This window comes from Pygoscelis adeliae, unplaced genomic scaffold (assembly GCF_000699105.1).
Source record: "Pygoscelis adeliae isolate BGI_AS28 unplaced genomic scaffold, ASM69910v1 Scaffold27, whole genome shotgun sequence".
NCBI lineage: Eukaryota > Metazoa > Chordata > Aves > Sphenisciformes > Spheniscidae > Pygoscelis > Pygoscelis adeliae.
The window spans coordinates 6,678,368-6,699,422 of NW_008825410.1; the positions used below are offsets into that span (position 1 = coordinate 6,678,368).

General features: G+C 36.7%; 2 protein-coding genes across 5 annotated transcripts in view; one reads left to right on the forward strand and one right to left on the reverse strand.

The window, feature by feature from the left end:
• Positions 1-2,915, forward strand: part of CACNB2 (calcium channel, voltage-dependent, beta 2 subunit) — an 89,574-nt gene extending 86,659 nt beyond the window's left edge. For 2 of the 3 annotated variants that reach the window (XM_009330555.1, XM_009330556.1), the window contains exon 13: positions 2,394-2,915. In XM_009330555.1, the coding sequence (XP_009328830.1) occupies positions 2,394-2,882 (489 nt within the window). In that variant the 3' untranslated portion in view covers positions 2,883-2,915. Of the gene's footprint in view, positions 1-2,390 lie in introns of all 3 variants that reach the window. The other variant, XM_009330557.1, reaches the window with a different exon arrangement.
• A 6,169-nt stretch (positions 2,916-9,084) lies between these two features.
• The window catches only part of NSUN6 (NOP2/Sun domain family, member 6), a 24,556-nt gene continuing 12,585 nt past the window's right edge, over positions 9,085-21,055 (reverse strand). Inside the window, exons 7-12 of one of the 2 annotated variants that reach the window (XM_009330559.1) lie at positions 20,069-20,188; positions 17,028-17,172; positions 15,034-15,182; positions 13,947-14,072; positions 12,482-12,564; positions 10,865-10,978 (exon numbers count right to left, since the gene is read on the reverse strand). In XM_009330559.1, coding sequence (XP_009328834.1) covers positions 10,951-10,978; positions 12,482-12,564; positions 13,947-14,072; positions 15,034-15,182; positions 17,028-17,172; positions 20,069-20,188 — 651 coding nt within the window. In that variant the 3' untranslated portion in view covers positions 10,865-10,950. Of the gene's footprint in view, positions 10,979-12,481; positions 12,565-13,946; positions 14,073-15,033; positions 15,183-17,027; positions 17,173-20,068; positions 20,189-21,055 lie in introns of both variants that reach the window. The other variant, XM_009330558.1, reaches the window with a different exon arrangement.

Sequence of the window (21,055 nt, forward strand, 5' to 3'; positions counted from 1 at the left end):
TTTTCCTCTTTTAGGGAAATATTTGGCTAATTCCAAAAAGAAGACTGGAGCAACCTCACACACATACGGTGCAGGCGATTAGGGACCACTGGATGGAAATAGGGAGCAAGCCAAACTGACTTGGTGGACAGAGACTTCTCTCTCTTTCAACACTGCTTAAACTTCTTTCCAAGAACCCCTACTTCTTTGAAATTACAACCTGAATAATGAAATGGGCTTCTCTCAAACTTTCTCCATTTTAGGCAAAATACCTTACGGGATTGGGCCATAAAATTCCTGCACTGCGGAATCTAATCCAAATCAGAGCCCTAATTTGGTTATGAACCACAAAACCAGACCCTAATCCAGATTCAAACATTACCAGCTCAGTGTCCCTGTAATATTTAGGGAAAGTTACTGTCAATGAATTTGCCCATAAATCCCAATAGCCCTAACGCTATTCTGAAATTGCAGGTATTGGTTCTAAATTTATTCATTGTGCTCCTCCACACGTACTTGTCATAGCAGAGAAGATGCATCTGAGTTTGTAAAAGTAGCATTCCATTCAAAGCAGGTTCAAATTTTGCATTTGTTCTCAAACCACAGCAATGACAGATTTTATTAGTCACGATTATATATATAGGTACATACATATTTGGCATTTGACCATATGAGAATTAAAGGGTTTCACATGTGTGCCCAGTTTATGTGCCTTAAAAACAGTCATGGTTGTGAACTAATAAAAATGTGTTTACACGTCCAAAGCAGGCATTGCTTTAGACTCTTTAGCTTTTCACTTGATTTCATTTATAATTCACCTCTGTTGAGTCATTTCTGTTCACCTTGAACACGTCTATTCATATTTACAATTATGACATTCCTTTTCTGACAAATCAGAATCATCTTGAGAATCATAAAAACAGGAACAAAAAAGAAATTCGACTGCTGTTTCTGTTACCTTGTTCTCACCTATACCACTTGTTTCAAATTAGGAACACATGGAGCATCCCAGCTAGTCACTGGGAAGTTTACAGAACAAAATGTTGTCTTAGAAAATGAAGATTTGTCAAATTTATCAAATTACTGATTTGAAATATGTTGCTTTTTGTAAGTTTCTGATAAAATACAGATTTGTTCCTGTCCAATTTCCTGTCATTTTACTTTTTGGGTTGCTAGGAAACCCACCTGCCAGGGTCTGTGGCTGAAGGACAAAATTTCCTCCTTCCGCTAGCTCTTTTCCACAAAATAGAAGGACAGAAAGAAGATATGTCCGTGAGCTGCCCTGGAGGCAATCCTTATTTTTAGACAACTCTGAACATAGGAGGGCAAACTTTAGACTAACTTTGGTAAATTCGGAACAGTCTCACAAACAAATATCTATAACTCTGTTAAAACCTACTTTAATATTGTGCTAGTAGAGATGATTTTGTCTTGACGTTCTTCACCTCATGTGAGAAGGATAATTCAGTTTCACCATAAACTGTTTCTTGAAATTTTGCAATTAAGCTTGAAGAGTCTTTGGCTGTGGTTTGGGAGTAAAAGCAGGTTAATGTAATGAAACCCCCAAATGAGTTAAATAATGCCACTTGTTCATTTTGCAGTGATTTCAAAGCATTATGCTGGTGAAGAGTAGGTTTGTTATTACCTGGTAATTTTTATTTCAGTCTTGTAATAGTAGTGGTGTGTTAGGAAATTCTATAGGTGATAATACCACTCTCCTCCTGCTTTTCTTGGCAATGGTCTGTATTCTTGAGCTCTTAAAATTATGAGGTCAAAGTTTAATTTTTCATTACCAGGAAGAAATTGAATTATTGCTGAGAAAAACAGAAGGTCAGTGATACTATTAGTATCATAATACAAACTTTATTCATACCAGATTCAATTGCATTTTTTTCTTTAAAAATAAAAGCTACTCTAAAAGAGCCAAGGTTTTGTACTTTGGTTCTCTGCTGGAATCCACCTCCTCAGCCCTCTAAAATCACTTTCCCATAGTGGCTGTTTCCAAGCAGGCATCTGTAAACTCTCAACTGATACCTGCCCTCTCCTGGCATGATACGTCCTCTTTAATTTTTCTGCAGTTTGTCCTGCTTCTGCATGCTCTCTTTTTGTCTGGAGTGTGGTAGGCAATTATTGCTAACTGGAATGAAACATCACAGGAGATGAGAAAGTGTCGTAGAATAACCCAAGTGCCACCCTCCGTTCTGATGAGAGTGAAAGGAATTGTTTGTATTATAATACTGAACTTTCAGTAAAAGTGGAATTCTAATGGGTTTTTTCTAGTTTAGATTCAAAGCGGATTGTTGTGTACTTAAATTGTATTGGTTTCATGATACTTTCTAGTTGAATTTGGTACTGGGGAAAGTTTTTAAATGTGTGCTTCGTGTACGTGAACTTACTGCTGGTTGTGATAGCAGGGATCTCAAGGAGACCAGAGGAATGACCATTCAGTCCCTGAACGCAGCGGTTCACAAATTGAAGAGGAAGCACGGGTTGAACCCATCAAGAAGTCCCAGCATCGCTCTTCCTCAAGCCAACACCACAACCATCGCAGTGGTGTTAGAGGCCTTTCTAGGCAAGAAACTTTTGACTCGGAAACACAAGACAGCAGAGATTCGGCTTACGTAGAGCCGAAGGAGGACTACTCACATGAGCACGGTGACCACTATGATTCTCACAGGGATCACAATCACAGAGACGAGTCCCACGGGAGCAGTGATCACAGACATAGAGAATCAAGGCATCGCTCAAAGGAGAGGGACCGCGAGCAGGACCACAATGAATGCAACAAACAGCGTAGTCGTCATAAATCAAGGGACCAATATTGTGACAAGGATGGGGAAGTGATATCGAAAAAACGTAACGATGCAGGCGAATGGAACAGGGATGTTTACATCCGTCAGTAACTTTTGCCTCCAGCAGTCTTGTGTTTCTTTGAAGTCTTGTAACAATGCCCCTTGAAAATATCTTTGGGTTCTTCATTGCAGAACATATGGTATCCTTCTGTATGCTGATTTGTATTGCTGTTGCTTGCATAGCAATAGCATGAAATAGAATATTCATATACTTATTTTTTTGGTTAGTGCTATATGAATTAGCATCGTACAACTGCAGAGATCCTGATGTTGTACTATGCCGTTTTTCAAGCTGTTTTTCGGTAGCTGCCACTTGAACAATATCTGTTGCCATCAAGGTGTTGTTAGTGTTTTTTAAAAAAAGGTACATTTGATGTTTAATAACTTCCCGTGTATTCAGCAAGCCAGAATCAGCACATAAAAAAATCTAAAACTTTTTGTCTGCTCTGATTTTTAATTTGTATGCACTTGATTTGCATATTGATTTAAGAGCCACTATCTGTTGCTTGTACCTCTGGTGGACTCCATTTGAAGACAGAATTCAGTCTTGCCTTACACACAGGGGATCATAAAGTCAAAATCTATTTTCTATGTACTGGTACTGTGTACTGTATATACAGTTTATAAATGTTACTTCTGCAGACACCTTCTTACTATATAAGTTTGATCACACTGTTTTAGAGTCCTAATGCCAAGTCAGCAGATTTGCTTTTGAATTACTGGCAACTGGAACTAGCCTCATTTAGGAAATCTGTAACAGTGTTCAATCTGAATACTTTTTCTTCTGTAGCAGAAAGCTTATACTTACTGTAAATACGAATGAGTGCTTGAGATAAAGGGTCTAACTCTTATACCTTATGCTGTCCTTGCAAACCCAATTTTGCATTTGCAATCTGTGGTGAAGATAACAAACTTACCACTATAAATTACTCTTGTCTGTACAGGTCACAAAATTGCAATGGACACAGCTTAATTTTTGTTCTGTTGTCAGAATAATAGAGCACCCGTGGCAGAGGTGTGTATGTGAGCGGGTGGGTGGTGGATGGGCGTGCGTGTGCATGTGCACGTTAGGCAGCGAAGTGTGGGAATCTACTGAAGAAAACAAAGGTTACTCAAAAGCCCAACAAGTCTTGTTTCTTCATTCTGTCTATTAATTTAAAAATCCAAATTGCAGTCAGGGAATATGAGGGAGTTTACTGACCCAGGTAATTGAGAAAGCATAAATCTGCTGGCTCTTTGTTGAGACTTCAGGAGAGTAAAAACAGGCAAATGTTACTGTGAGTGTTTCACTGGAAATGTAAAATCTTTGTGTTTTAGAGTATTTGTTTTAGTAAGAAAAGTTTACACAGCTTGTGGAGAGTTATTTTGTTGGAAAATAAATTTTTGTAGCTTCTCCACTTCTTTTTCTACACTTGCCAATTCCTCTGCATTCCCACTGTGCAGCCAGCTCACTGCTTTTCCTTCACCTAAACTGTTGTGCTGCTGGTGAGAGCTTAGAAAAATGACTGTGACAAAATACGCTTGTTATGAGCTTGCTAGAGAAAATGCATTGAAATCAAAGGGAGTGAACACAGTTTGTTTTGCATTGAACACCTGTTGCACTGGTAAGTGGGGGGAAAGTTGCTATTATTTTTGACTACAGGTTCCGTACCCTTGCCTAGTGTAAAAGCTGTTCTGCATCACATATAGTCTTTGTAGTAATTGTATGAATGAAATACTTTTTGTATTTCACTGTAAATAGCACATTATATAAAGACTGTAGTGGGATAGTAATTAATTTAGCTGGAAGTTCTTTTTATTTATTATTTTAATTCTGGGAATATCAGCATTGCCTGATTTTGAATATCATTTTAGTGAAATGGATAAGATATATGGCAGGTGCATGTTTTCTCCAATCTCCTATTCCAGCATCCAAGCAATTCAGTTTAACTCCCTTAAACACACTCTGTTCGCCCTCTCCCGCCCCTCTCCCTGATGCTTTATATGCTTTTTTTACAACACCGTAAGAGTGTGAAATTCTGCTGTCAGATATCTGGCCGTTCCTCCCAGTGCTGCTGACTGTTGTGATTATTCAAGGGTAGCATTTGATTGAAAGCATGAACTGTGGGGAACACAAGAAAAAGGGTATTTTTCTAGAAATAAAATTCTCAGCTTTTTTTTAAACATCACTAAATGACTTTTTGTAGACAAAGGAAGCATAGGTAAGTAGATCTGTTGTATTACCAAATGGATATATGAGTATATAAACAGTGGCTTTTGATACGAGAGGATTTTCAGGGTATCAGTGGAAAACGCCATTGAAAGACTTTGTTGTTTGAATCATATCAGATCACATGTAAACGGGAAGAGAAGTTACATTGTCTTGCTCTGTGTAGCCTGGCTTTAGCTATTTTACCAGCTTCAGTAAATGCTGTTGCTCCCTACAACTGTTATATGACAGCTGTGTCCTCTAAGAAGTGATCTATGGATGCCACTTCAATACCTTGAATTTTTTTGGGGTTTGTTTTTTTTTTTTAACTTTTGCTCCAGAGAGTGTTTATTTTCCACCTTTCTTAAAGGTGGAAATTTTTTAAGGAACGTTTGGCAGAATTTCAAAGCACTGAGTAGTGTAAGAAAACCGTGGAGTAGGTAGCCATGTGTAGTCAAATAAATGAGAAAATAAAGAGCATAGTCCAAGCCCTAGTATTTAAGTATGGCCTACATATTGATTTACGGAATATAAATATCACAAAAAAAGGCATGTCCCAGTCCAACTAATGAGAGAATCATGTTTTGTATAGTGCTGCTAATTATGTACAGACAACATACTAACACATGCATTTCTTAGGCAGACTCACTCAGTAGGTTTTTATTAGCCTTGCTAAGATACTTTCCTTCAGTTATTGTTTTTAGAGTGACAAACCATTTGTAACGTGAGCTTGTACTACACGTATTGCACAATACCACCTGCCTGCTGAGCACTACTTTGAAAAGCACTTTAACAGAATTATTTCAGTAAGAAGCTTTAAAAATACTCCAACTGGAGGACATATCAAAGGTTATTGTGATGAAATGTCTTTGCAAAGTTTTGCCAATAGAAAGTTTAATACTATTGTTTGCATTAGGATACTAATGAGTTCATATTTCTGTACCTGGTTTCAGGAGCTTTGAATCTGAGGAATGGTAGAGGTCCCAGTGAGCTCCAGGGTCTTCTTATGTATGTGTGGTACAAAACAACCTGTAAAATTTCTGTTCAAATGAGCCAAAAAGATAATAAAACCAGTGAGACAGAAGGAAAGGGAGGAAGATAAAATAGTTAAGGGCTACATAGGTCTTGTCAGCTCTCGCTCTGTATTTTTCTAAAGAATGTCAGTATATGGAAAGAATGGGATGCATTTTAACATTTACGTGTATATATGTTAGATGTTAACCTTATTTTTGTATGTCTTTTCAAATGAATACACATCAGTGCTGTTCAGCAGCCCGAGTCTATCCTTTACCAGTTGTTTAGTGTCACACAGACATCATGGAAGAAAGAATTCTCGAGGAGGGACTGGAAGGAGGTGAGAGTAAGTCGCCAGACCTGTTAAGGGACAGGAGGACAGTGGGGATGAATAAGCAAACAGGTTTGTGCACAAAGGCAGCATCAGTAGGAGTTAAGAGCTGAAAGAAACTATTTTTAAATCGATCCATAAATTACTGCCTAGAAATGAAAAAATTCTTCTGGAATACTCATGAATTCATATTCTGTGTCTGGCATCAGGAGTTCAGAATTTGAGAGGAGTTCCACAATTTTTGCTTCTCAAGGTGTAAAGTTAAATGGATGATAGTTTTTTCCTAAGGATTTGGCCCTAATTAATGAAGGCTGGTTTTAAAGCCACAATGAGTTTGAGTGGAGTACCTGTTTTCACAGAAATCTGTAAATTCTTAACCTACAGGCCTTATATATAAATGGAGGATAAGGAAATGAAATTCCACTCATCAAACCCTGAATAAAAGTAGAGACCTATTTTCACTTCTCCCTGCATGTCTGGTTACTCATCCTATACACGCAGTTACTGCCCAGGTCTGATACCCTGCCCCTTAATACTTACTGTCTTTTATGAATGTTAGTAATTATAATTTTTAAGCTCCATTGGTTTGTAAAGTCATATTCACATTCTGTGACACCTGCAGAGGTTTTAATGTGGTCTGTTATCATTCCCTTAGCTGGAATGCAGTGAGTGGTCTGACTGCTTTTAATCAGTGTCTGTCCAAAGTCAAAAGGTTAGTGTAAACCACCTCCTGTGTTAGTTACCAAAGCCTCTTCCAGCTTTTGCTTTGTAGTTACATTTGACCTCTGACTGCTTTAACACTGAAAAAGGCTGAAAGCGATTTCCCAACTGCTTTTGACTTTTAATTCTATTCCGTCCATGAAAATAAAGCACATTGCAAAAAAACTTTATTACATAGTCTAGAGGAAGAACAGAGAAATTATTTTTTAGAGTGTAATATAACATTTCTGGTGTACATTTACTTGTATTTATTACTTTATTGCAGATCTTTCACCAAAATTTTAGTTCTTCTATCGTCTGTAAAATACGCGGATGCCATTTTTATTGTGAATGTTTTTGATCAAATGTTATTCAATTGAATTTATTGCTTGGCCATTTGTCTATAATTTATTTCCCCACTTTTATATAACAAACTGTTACATATAAGCTTACAGTAGCTTTATAGACAGTTTCTTTTTATAACTTACCACCCTAGAGATGTGTTCCTACGCAGCCCCAAAAAAGATTTATATCAGTTATAATAGAGATTAAGCTTGTTCTTCTAACTCATCCGTGTTCTCTTTTCTTATTCTTACCACTTTTATCTATCATGCATACCTACTCTGCAATGAATTCTAGCAGTACAAAATTGGATTTGCTCATAAATTTTTACTCATGAACAATTAAACATAAAGAGTGTTCTTTACATTTTAAACTGCCCACTCCCAAGTAATTTCTTGTTGATCACCGTCATCAGCCTATTTCTTACTAAAATATTCCCTTTTCCTCAAAAAACATATGAAATCCTATGATCTAAAAATTGGTGGACTCCATGACACTGAAACACGAAAAAGCTGTGTAATAATTTCATACTATACTAGGCTGCCTATTTTAATATCTTTATATTGACCAAGATAAATATTTAGATTTGGCACTATTACTAATCACTATTTCTGCAAATAGAGAAAACTACTTTTCAGACTTTCTTAAAGACAGGATCTGATTGCATGCCTAATCTATCTATTTTGTAGGGTTACTCTTTCATTACAATGACAATAACTTTTTTTAATTTAATATATAAATATCTCATATAGTATATATAAACATATATATATATATTCAACTGTGCTTCAGCACCAAACACTGAAGCATAATGATTCAGTGTGTAAAGCATTCTTAGCAGGGAAGTAATCCTATTATGTATTAAAAATATATACACACCATACATCAAAATTGTGACAATGAGAAAGTATTCCTGCACTTCTAGTTAAAGTCACAGTAAGATTGGAAAAGAAAAAAAGAAGGGCATCCATCCAACTTTAGTCATCTAACTAACTTAGCCGAGCCTGTAGTCAAAGGAAGGACACTGTCTCCTTCAAGGGCTGATTTGGAGCACCTCAACTGAGTTTCTGTTCTGAACTGCCTGATGGAGAGGTCTCTCGCTCCACCCCCCAGCTCCCCAATTACCAACAGAGAGGGGGGCCTAGGAGAAACAGCGGAGGCTTATCCCTTTAATATGCTAAGTGTTCTTTTAAGTCTAGCAGTTGACTTTTGCAGAAACAACTCTGGTAGTTAAAGTTCAGATATCAGTAATTTTTTTCAGGTGAAGTCTGGTCTGCAATTACACTGGAATCAAATACAAGTCAGTTTTAGTTACCTTTTCTCCGCCCTCTCCCCCCCGCCCCCCAAGAAACTTCTGATATAAAAACAAGTGAGAACACCTTCTTGAAAAGCCTGTTTATCATTCAAAACTAAAGAAATCTGGGAAAGTCTCAACAAATCTTCCACTAAAAATTCAGCAATCTTAATTCTTTCAAATTCAGCATTGCACAAATCCTGCTATTGAAACTGGAGGCAAAGTTCCTTACTTTATATGCATACACAAATTTCAGAATATAGTCTTATGTGTGCTGATTAATGTTTACAGAATTTATACATTCTGCAAAAAGAAAATGCTTTTTTTACTAGCACTGTGTTAAAGATTTCAAGATGTACTTACAATAAAAACTAGTCCCTTTTGTTACCAAGTAATTATTTTAGCCATATTTAGACTAAAAAGACTGTAATTTATAGTGTGAGCTTTCATGATTCTAAATAGGCTATCTCACCTACTACTGATGAAACAAAATGACTTTAAATCTTCTTTAGACATGTTGTGGTTAACGGCAAGGAGCGACCAACAAAAGTAGACAAGTAGACAAGAATTCTATCCTCCTATCCTGCTACGATAGGCCTTACAGAGGATGTACTAGGCAACGTTGGCAGAATAGAAGGGACATTTGTTTTATTTAAGAACAGTAGAAAATATACGGTATCAAAACATTTATAGCAAATATAAGTAAACAACCAGACTACTGAGAAACAGAATTGTGTAAATTGTTTTGATTGTGAGCAAATGCAAAAGCACTTCGGACAGTATAAAGACAAATTGAAAAAGAAGTATCGCTCTTTTTAATCCAACCAAACAGTTATGTGTGAAAAGACAGACATTTTTCAGATAATGCTTTTAAAAACTGGAAATTGATGAGTGAGAAGAAAAAAACAAACACACAGAGGTGTCAGTTTACGTTTTCAAATTGTACTTACCTTTTCCCTCTAATTTTAGTGCTATTGTCAGTTCCAGCAGTACTGAGAAAAGAGAATACTGTTCAAACGGAGAACATCCCTGGACCTGAAGCAGAATTTTCAAACACATCTAACACCTTTAAGAAATTTAGATTATTAAAACTTTTTGAGCAGTGTATTAAGGCAGTTCTCATTAGCATGCTTCCCCAGTTTCAATTTTCATATGATTTTAGCTGGTGATGCTTTCTAACCAATAAAGAGTTAATATTCTTAGTTGTTTGAAAGGTGATTTGCAACATTTCAGATGGTATTATGCATTGTTTTCTGTCTTTTGATATATTAATCACAACTGTAGCCCCTTCTGTTGCAAATGTTTGATTTTAAAATTGTCACTTGTCAGCCAGTCCAATAGGCTATTTCAGAACCAATACAGTTTATGCATGGGAAGTTTGATGTTGAAACAATATTTATTTACATTCTCAGAGTGAGACCGTTTAATATATTCATGCTGCTATAAAAGACATGCTACAAAGCCTAATCGTATTTTGTGTATATACTATGTGTACAGAGAATCTTGCTTGTATTAAAATAAAAGAGAAATGAGGTTCTAAGTATCAATTTATAAAACAGTTCTTTGTAAAATGTTACAGTGTTTCATGAAGCACTATTTAATGAAACGTTAACTATTGGTAAACCTCCATAGAAACCACCTTTTCCAAAATTCACAATAATAGTTCCCATCTATTTTATTTAGGTTTGCGTTTCATAAAGTAACTTACTTCCCCTCCCAGAGAAACCCTGTTCCTACGCTTGCTGCACTAGATAAGCAACTCACATGGGGAAAGATAGAACAGACAGCGGTACGAGCGAACATACTTGTCATTCATGCGCTGACCTGCTGTAAATACAAGAGCAAATGGAGGCTTAAAAATGACACTACCCTTCCCCCAGCCATGACTTTCTTTCTGCAACCTGTGGCTCTTTCCCAGCACAACAGCTGGCAGATTTTATTGCTGCCATAGCAACCCTGCCGTCAGCCTGTTGGCGTGGCAACGTTGCAGCAGTAAGAAACACACTTCACATCTGAACTGTTCTTGGACTCACAGAGGTATTTTTTCAGGTTGCATTCCTAAATGCTTATTTACTGTTCGATTTAATAAATTTTGCGATAAAAAATCCTATACAGTCCTTATTTGCCAGTGAAATCAGATCATCTTCCCTGGAATCTTGCAAAGAATTAATATCCATTCCTTGCAATGGCACAGCAGATGGATCAAATCTCTGCAGCAGCTTCAACTGATCAAGCGACAGTCCAGCTCCCCTCATGCCTTCTCCTCCAATGTGAGGCTCCTTTTTAAGTAACAAAGAAAAGCAAATTATTGCATCAGTAAAGTTCTTAAGTGCCCTAAATGTATTCCACTGAGTATATGCAGAGCTGCCTAACTGTTAACGTGGACAAGCTAGGTTTGTATCATTCACACCAGGGGAAGATTTAGGAGTAATGTGGCCCTCCTTTTCTTGCCTTCATCTGGTCAATATGTATACAAGCATATATACAAGGTCCAAAGTACTTTGTGGAGGTGGTGGGCACCTAATCCACTTTAGCCCAGTAGTTTGGAGCACTTGTTGAGGACAGGTACACAGGTCTAAATCAATTCATTACTCAAAGGACTGAAACATCACAAGAAAGCTGTTACCACCTGACAACAGGAAGGTCTAAAGGTTTTAGGTTGCCACTTCTAAATGATGCAGCACTTCTGTGTACTGACTAATAGGTATGAGTTAAGTAAAAAATAGTGATTCGTTAGCCAGTTACTAATATACTGAGTAACAGTAGTAGAAGTACCCAGATTCTTCACATTAAAAACTTCAGCTGGAGAGACTAAAAGCCCCAGTCCAGAATACTTTACTGCCTGAAGAGGCATCATTTTGGAAGGGGATGCAGCAGAAAAATCTGAGCTTCAGATTTTCTATGTCATGTAATTAGACTAACACGTAAATGGGACTACTGTTACATGTGTATGTATATGAGGCAGAGAAAGAAAGAAAGGAACAGCTTAGGTATCTGAATTCAGGAGATGACATTTGGCATCAAAATCCTGGAGAGGAGAAGGGCTTAAAATCACAGCCCTTTTCTCAGCATTTCTTGTGAGTAGCCTTGACTGCTTTTTATTTAATACACTGATTCCTGGGAAAAAATCTAATTCTTGGGTGGATTGTTCTTTCAATGCATTCAGTAAGGAGATAGAACAAAATGTGCAAAAGCTGGCAATGCAATATCAAAAATAGATCTCCTTTGTAAATCTAGTCTAGTGTAGTCTATAATGCAGCCCACAACAGAGTATTTTTTGAGCCATCACACTTTGCTAACACATGAGCTCACCCAGTCAGCACATGATGCGAGTTAGTTGCTTAACCCCATACTGTGTGCTGTAAAGCTGGGCAGCCAAGAGGTTGCAGCCCAATTCTTCTCTTCCATTCCCTCAGCAGGATTTCAGTGCTTTCCAGGTAAGAGACAAAAAGAGGTGTCCATTGCAAATTGAGAAAAAATAACATACAAAGGGAGACAGGGGTAGTGACTTGAAGTAATGTAATAGAAGGATGGAAAGGTAAAAGTCTAGGGAAAACAGTATTACACAGGGTCAAGCAACTTGCTCAAAGACAGACCAATTTTTTCCTCTACCTTTTCCTTTTTCCTTCCAGTTAAGTTACTGCATTTAAGCTGATATACAGTACCTCCTGTGTAAACCCCTAAGAGGAAGTAAGTCTGCACAGACAAAGGATCAGCTGCCATGCAGTAACCTCCTCCTACGAGATCAACGCCTATGGCTCCATCTCCTGTTTTTTCCTTACCCAACATGATTCCAGGATCTGATGCCAAACTGAGAAAGTGGGAGACAGTGGACTGGGTATATAAGGAGATGTCCATTGAGAGACTAAAGAATATGGGAAATAATACATAAAGGAACATGAGGTAAGTCGATCCTAGACTCCAGTTTCCTGTTCATTGGAAAAGATCACCTCAGTTTACACTACTGGGGAACTGGTTATAAGATACTATAAACTATCTGTGGGTAAACAATTCAGTGTCATCTCATTTAAAATATACTATACATAAAAGCTTCATTTTTACAGCTATGGCATCTGTGTGTGAAAACTAGTGCTTTATTCAAGACTGATATTACTGGTGAAAGTCTGTTAAACCAGAATTAATCTTGCATTTGAGTTAATAGGGCTTGTGTTTTGCTTTGTCATTCTATCGAGAACAATTTTTATGCTATTAGGTAAAACGTATAATCTCAGTTGGAACAGCTGGAACTGAAAAATTCCTAGTAAATGGATGGTGAGAAAGCAGGCAGAAGAATCCCAACATACAAATCTTTTAAGAAAAGCTTCAGTTCTCTTAAATCTTTACCAGCCTTCGTATAATTTCTCATTGTACACCTATTGTATATCTTTTTTTAATTTCAGTTAAAAGATGCACCTAAACTTCTTAAGACAGATACAAGTCATCACAGAATGTATAAGTAAGCTAAACAGGTATCAGAGTTAGACTTTCCTCAAAGCCATGATGATAAACAACTAACCCATCCAACTCATCACATCAACAAAGAGGAAGAGAGATGCATATGGTCTGATGATAAACTCTCTCAAGGTACTAATAAAGGTAACAGATATTTTTGAAATGTATGCGGTATAGATAAAAAATTCTAGTATCTCCCTATATATTACCTCCTCCCAGACATCTTAATGGTAGACACTGACTCCAAAAAAGACAAAGTACATTCTTGGGACACTGTGCCCGAAATAAATTTGTTCCCTCATTCCTTTACATAACGCAAAAATAGCTCCCATACATATAAAATCCTCCTTCCTCAAAACACAAGGTTCTTTCCATTTATCTCCCATCCTTTATGCAAGTCTTCACTACTTCAGTGGCATTAATAAAAAATTTTTCACTTCTCCTGTGAATGTGCAGAAAAAGAGAATAAAATCTATGCACTGAAGAACAATTGCAAGAGAAATGTTAACCTGTCTGAACTATCTTTTGTCCTGTTGTGTTTTAAATGACTGTTGTACAAATGAAAACAACCACAGTACACAGTGGGAAACTACTTAATGATCCCTAAATGAAGCTCAATTAAACATGAAAATAGATTTAAAAGAGCCTTACAAGTCCTTGTGTTATTTCTATCCACAGCAGTTAAAATTGTCTGCAGTGAAAAAGAGATTTAATTGATAGTAAATATAGTGTGTAACTTTACAGTGCCAAAGCAAGCTCACTGGATTGTGTGAAGTACCCTGAAAATACTATTACCTGTGGCTGAAGCTGGAGGCATGGGAAAGTTTTCAGAGCCCAAGCAACTTGCTCCTCATTTTCAGAGAGTGTAATTGTACATGTGCTATATACTAAAACACCTCCTGGCTTCAGCAATTTCACTGCCTGCAGGGAGAAATAAACAACAGTTCAGCTTATTTTTAAATGCAAAAACTTTCATATTAAGAAACATTAACCAAGAAATCATTAAGCTGTAATATTAAAACTTAGCACTTAATTAAACTCAAATTTTTCTAAGATAGGCATTAGGATACTAATTCTTCTCAGAGAATACGGTGAAGGATCCCATGGATTAGAAAGATTCTTCTTTCCAAATCAGCATTATAGCTCATGCAGTTTATTAATGCCATTGAGATGATTCACCTTGTAAGATTTGTTATTTGTACAGCTCTGCATATCCCAGACAGATCAGTTCTGTTTTCATCACCTGCTGCCAACCATGGATACACAATATTTTTATCAGTGATATTAGATGTCAACTATTTCCACATACTTGGCATGGAAGCTATAGCTGTGCTGCTTTTCAAGCTGTGGTTCACTTTGAATACATATAATTCAGATTTAGACAAGTTTCATGAAATCTTATCTTTCAGCATCAGCCCAAGCACACTCCTACCAGCATGAAAACGTGTAATATGGCCTCCTGGCTTTGTACTCTGTCTCATATCCCATACAGTACCTCACAGCACCACTGCATGGTAGTTCTATGCAGTGAACTTACTTACAAGAGTCTGTACTGCTGCAGAGAAAACACTTTAACCTGCTCTGTGACTTAAACCCTTGTGATTATTATAAATTAAAACTGATGAAACTGAAGGAATAAAAAACACATACAAAGGTTTTTATTTACTATGGCTTACATATACCTTTCCCATGCTCCAATGAATTGACTTCACCTAGTAACAGAGACGGTGCAGCTGAGGGGTTAACTGAATCCTAACACAATCTTCTGTACTTAACTGCTGAAAAGGTAGGGAAAATGAGGCACCATTTTTCGGTATGAAGTTTTATGCTGCAAAAGCATTTATGTTCAATTTAGCTTATCTACCCAATGATTAATACATACCACAGTGAAAAGCTTGCGCTGTAGTGGCTGATAAGAAGTCACTTCCTTTAAAGTTGAGGAATAAGCCATGTTTGGTCTCTGTCCCATCCCACTACATGGAGCATCAAGAAGAATTCGATCAAATGACTCTGGTAAGAATGGAGGTCCTTCTGTAAAAAGCAGTTAGTAATGTAAAATGTGGCTGTTTCTTTCCTTGAGACTTCACCATAGATAAGGACAAGCTGTTACTGCTTCCTTGACATAAAACATTTATGTTCTATAGATAGTGTCTGCAAAAGTAATCTCAGCTACAGACAAGTCTCAGCACTACTGGTGGTAGATTTCATCTGCCAGAAAACTAAAGAGTTTTAGTTCTGTGAGATCAAACAATACATGATCCCTTTAGGCAATAATATTTTTTAACCTTAATTTAATAATTTGAAAGTAAAATGTAAAAGTAATCAAACAAAAATGTTGAAATACGATTGGTCAGAGGTGCTGGGTACAGAGTTGTACATATAGGCTGTAATGAACCACAGTCAGCTCATAACTGAACCAAGTGTGCAAATCTTTACTGAGAGAAGCCTGTAGTTAACTGTTAAGACTGCCTTAAATAATAATAATGGGACTGTCTATATAATAACTATTTCTTGCGATGCATATATATCTGTAGAAAATAAAGCACTTCATAATAACATGAAATATCACAAGTTCTAATGCGTGACACGTGCTGTCTCCACAGCAGAACAATTCAGTAAACAAGGATTGTGAAGACAAGAACAATTTCTGAATATTACCTGGATAGATAAGGGAATATGTAACTTCTATGTGCAGAGCCTATCTTTTCATCTGAATCCCACTGGCTTAACAGCCCAAAAGTTTCTATCACCTTAGTGCTAGAGATACTCTTCAGCTCAGCATCACCAAGACAAAAGTGGCTCCATATGTATATCTGTGAGTAACCAGTGAGGAAGAGAGCCTTTTCTCCTTCTGTTGCTCAAATATTCAAGTTAGGTCACAAGTGAAAACAAGCAAGTGACTTCATACTACTGCTACCTAGCTTGTTCCAGCACTACAAAATGAGCCTATCTGATTTATCTGCCTCTGATCCATTGCTACAACATTCAAAATATGTCATGTCTTACTTGCAGGGATGTACAGAAAAACCTTCATGATCTCTCAGTATTACAGCTAGCTCCTGTTCATCTGTGTAAGTGCTGCATACCACCTGCAATATTTTATGTTTAATGAAAGACTATCAAGAAAGTACCTTTATTCCTCCAAAGCAGGAATAACTGCAAGGCATAGGGACAACGAAGGTGAATTATGCAACCTGATTCCTACTTAGGCTAACCAGTGACTGGGATAAAATAGAGTGAGAAAGAACAGCATACTTTGCACAACAAACTAAAAATAATCAAGACAGCAGATACTGTTTAAATCGTTCCATCATGGGAACAGAACCAGTATCATGAATACAGCACTTCAGAAAAGCAAATGAAATGAACTTAAAATAATACACTGTGCTTCTATAGAACTTTCCCCTGAACAGCTGAACAAACATCAATGAACTAAACCTTGCAGCACTCCTGGGAGTTAGGTATTAATAACCCCATTTTACAGATGATGATTCTGAGGCAGAAAAGCCAAGCAATTCTGCAAAAATAATTTTTTTCTCAGACTAAGTCAAACATTTTAGAGTATGGGGTTAAACGTTACCATGAAAGAAGCTTTAAGGCATCTTCAGTCTTTGATATTATCTGGGAAAGGAATGCATTTCCTTTGAGCATATTAGGTTGTGATAAGGACAGATAGTTTGAGTTTTGTATGTTTCGTGGAGAAGATGATAATCACAAAAGAGTAGAAAATAAAAGAGCATTGACAGTGCTGAAGCAACTTAGGCATCTGCCAGTATTTCACAGACTTGTAGACCTGTGGCATGTTTAAGACTACTAGTGCAAAAGTGATTACTATTTTCTTCTAAAAGCTACTACTACCCAAGTTGTTTACTTTACCTTGTTCATCCTCTCTCTTCTCAACTGAAAGTGCCTTTGTTCCATCATAGCGAAAGGCCTTAATACAATTCAGCTGTAGCAATTCAGCATTCTGCTTAATTTTTTTGACCTTGTTAGCTATCTTGTCCATGGCTATTACTTCACCCTGAAAAAAAACCCCAAAGTTTTTATCAAAAGCATAGCAATTAAATGGATGTGCAGTTCCTGATTTCACCCCCCCACACCCCTGAGCAGTATAATGAATGAAGCTTAGTTTTCCCTGCAGAATTTTGTTATTCTTAAATCCACACTTCAGTAGTCCTTGTTCGCCCATATTTTCCGTGATACCCGCATTAGGCTAGACAGTAATCTGAAGCTGTGTGCATTCTGCTTGGCACTAGCTGCTTGGCACAGCCACTCCCTAAGGGACCCTATAATGTCTGACTTCTGGCAAATGGTTTTTATGTTTGTTTCTTTTTGTTTGTTTTGAACTGTTTTACTGGGCACTAAGTTCGGTAAAAATGTAATCATCTGAAAGAGGGTAGAAGTCTCAAATACATGGTAAAACAGGTCATCAGGTTTTAAATTTGCATGGAGATGGTAGGAAACATGATCACAGACAGCTCAGTCCTGAGGAAATGAGGCCCACAGCCATGCCTCTGGCTTGCTCAGACTCATAACATACCATTATACTTGCAGTAGTTGTCACTCACATTACTTTGGGAAATACTGTAAATACTAGAATAAATTTAGACATGGGGAGAGGGGAATCACAATTATACATTATTCCTTTTATGTAAGAATAAGATTTCTCTTTTCCTCTCCCAAGATAAATCAAAACAGACACACACCACTATCTGCTAGATGAAATCTGTAAACACAAAGGAAAGTAAACAGTAGCATCAGTAAAACCCAGAACAGTAGTACTATCTTAAAAAAAACCCCTAAGACCAAAAACCTCTACTAGACTTGCTACAGCAGATAGAACCTGCTGAGAAAACATGACAACTTTTTCCTACTTGGTGATGGCTCTCTAGAGGCTTATGGAAGGGTAACATGACTAAGCGTAAAAAAACCCCAAACCTTCAGTAAAGATAAGCTGTTGACTGTGCGTCATGTTAGCCAATATGTAGGTGTAGGACTAATAAGTAAAAAAGGATTTATGTTGTGTCAATGGTGTCCAGTCTTCAGCTACTGTGAGGCAAATCACCTCTTACAGGAGCACTCAATGACCATGTGCCACTGCTTCTCCCTTATCACCATTCAACATATTGCGCATGCACACTAACAACTGATTGTGCTTGAAAGTTAGGTCGGTTGCTACAACAGTGGATTTGCTGCACATGTGCTGTACTGTGGATATAAAGAGATAAGTCCTTCTCCTGAGAGACCCTCAGAAAAAAGAACAAGCTGGAAGACAACAGTTCTTCCCCATCTGGCCCATGCCAGCCACTGCCAGAACAACTTTCTGAAAGACATCTTGAAAAAATGGTGGTCTGGACTGGGATCCAGATAATAATAAATTCTCAAGCTTTAACTATTCCCAATTCCTATTTAAAAGCTCTTAACAATACAGAGTAATTTTACATTTCGATTACCTCATCTAGGAACAATATACTAATCTTTACAATTAAATCACAAAAAATGTAAGATTGATTCAAATATTCTGAAATGTTAATGATTTAATACACTGCCTATGGAAATCTAGTATGGAAAATCTGTGAATGGAACTTAAGAACCAAAAAGCAGTGCAAATTTACTAATATATATTTCCCATATCTTAAAATTATATACTCAGAAAGGGAAACCCAATTCAGATAAATTTCAACATCTATATTCTTAATCTTTACCAATTCAGCTGGAGGTAAGCATGATCAAAATATCTAAAATGACTAAGGAAAAAAACACTATGCAAAATTATACAAAATGTACACACACAGAGAGAAAAAATATAGATGTAAATGAATCCATGACAGAAAATATGCTTTTACAGACTTCCTTTATTTATCACACTGAAATTCTTTACTGGAAGCTTTACAAATCTATATAATAAATGCCTAATGACTGTCTAATGCATGTTTAATGCATGTTTGCAAACTTTCCATACTGAGGGAAGAAACACTTCAATAAGCAAACCGTCACAGAACTGAATACGTCTTTTCTAAATACATTCACATCATTACCCACTGTACCTTCCCGTTAATGCACAGACAACCATTGAAATATTGCATAATGTAACTGCAAGATTTCTAAATAATCTGATATATTCTAATAACCCTATTCCAACACAAATAATAACGCCTTACAAAATTTTTAGAGGAAACATTACGCATTTTTCTCCTCTCTGCTAGAAAAGAGTAACCTGCATTTCCGTCTTTGATTTTGCATATAGCAATTTAATATATGCAAATTGTTATTCCTATATCCACATTCTTTTTGGCTTGTGTGTTATTTTCCTTTGTCTTTCTCTAAATATTTTTCTTGTTTCTTCTCATATTGTTACCTTCTCATGAGATATTTTTGGGTTTGTGACCTTCTACCTTAGAATGACAAATTCAGACTAGAAAGTCAGTCTAAGATCATATCTGTACTGCATAATTGATAATTTTTACTGAGAAAAAAGTTAATTGGATTAGGAACTTTTTAATACGTTTTTGTACAGAGTTGTGCATCCTTTTGGCACACAGTAGTAACCCCTGATTTCCACGTAGTCTCAGTTTCATGAATCCAGCATATTCCTGTGTATCTTTGCCTTGCATGTTATGATTTCTTCCATTACAAATAAAACAATAACATTTAAAAAGTAAAATCAAACTTATTTCAACAGGTCAATGTGCAGCAAATAAGATTTTAATTTGATATTTGACTATTTGATAGTCTGTGCCCATTTCAGTAACTCTGATGTGTAGCAAAATATATTGGTAAACAGAACATTCAAATATTAATTGTTTGCTGTTGTAAATTATGTCTGCATTCTGACAGCTAAGTGAAGCGAGCTGTGCAAATGAACAGTGGTCAGACTTTCTTCACTGAGACAGAAAATGCTCAATGACTTCTCTTACCTGGTCATGCATTAATGTTGCAAGATGGGTTGTTTTTCCTCCAGGTGCAGCACACATATCCAAAATTCTCTCTCCTGGTTGAGGTTTTAAAATATGGCTCACAATCACAGAAGGCAAGTTCTATCATAAAAACAAATATGGGAGAATTCAAACCTTATGTCCTGTATCAAGTCCTGTATTAAGGAATGACAAACTCATTGAAACAAAAATTCATTCAGCAGTGAAGATACCTATGATATTTGCTGTCAATTCCTTAACAGAAAATGAACTATTGGGATTATATGAAAGAGACAGTATAGGTCAGAAGGCTCCAGTGGCTCCTTTTTTATTTAAAGCTATATATGAGTATCTATGACTGAAGTTTAAGCGTTCATGACTATGGAGACTACATTGCTAAAAGTAAAAATAAAATAAGCTGATACTATCACAGACACAGAGCAGCTCTGTATATTACAAATAGTTCATATTGACCCGTTTATTGGAACATTTACTATATGAACATACTGGTGTAGTACAGTAACGAACAGTAAGATCAATAGGCAGGAGTTTAAACTTGCTGAATTAAGGTACCAAGAAGCTGAATTGTGCTATTAATTGTATAAACAGAACAGATGTACTGAAAAGAAATAATATGCAATAATTGTGCATGGTATTGCATCTTACACAATATGGAAATATTCTGAAAGATTCTCTTCTAACTTGGTTCAACACAAAGGCATAAAAACCTTTTAAAGTTGTCTTTACTACATGTTGTCTTTGGTTAGTACAGTTTCAATTTCCACGCCACAGTGTTCAAAAAAATAAACAATAATTAATCTCACACATGGCAAATTCAAGTCAAAAAAGCCAGGCTTAAAGGGTTGTGATCGGTGGCACAAAGTCCTGCTGGAGGCCAGTCAACAGTGGTGTACCCCAGGGGTGGACACTGGTGCCAATGTTGTCTAACCTCTTCCTTGGGGAGCTGGATAATAGAACAGAGTGCACCCT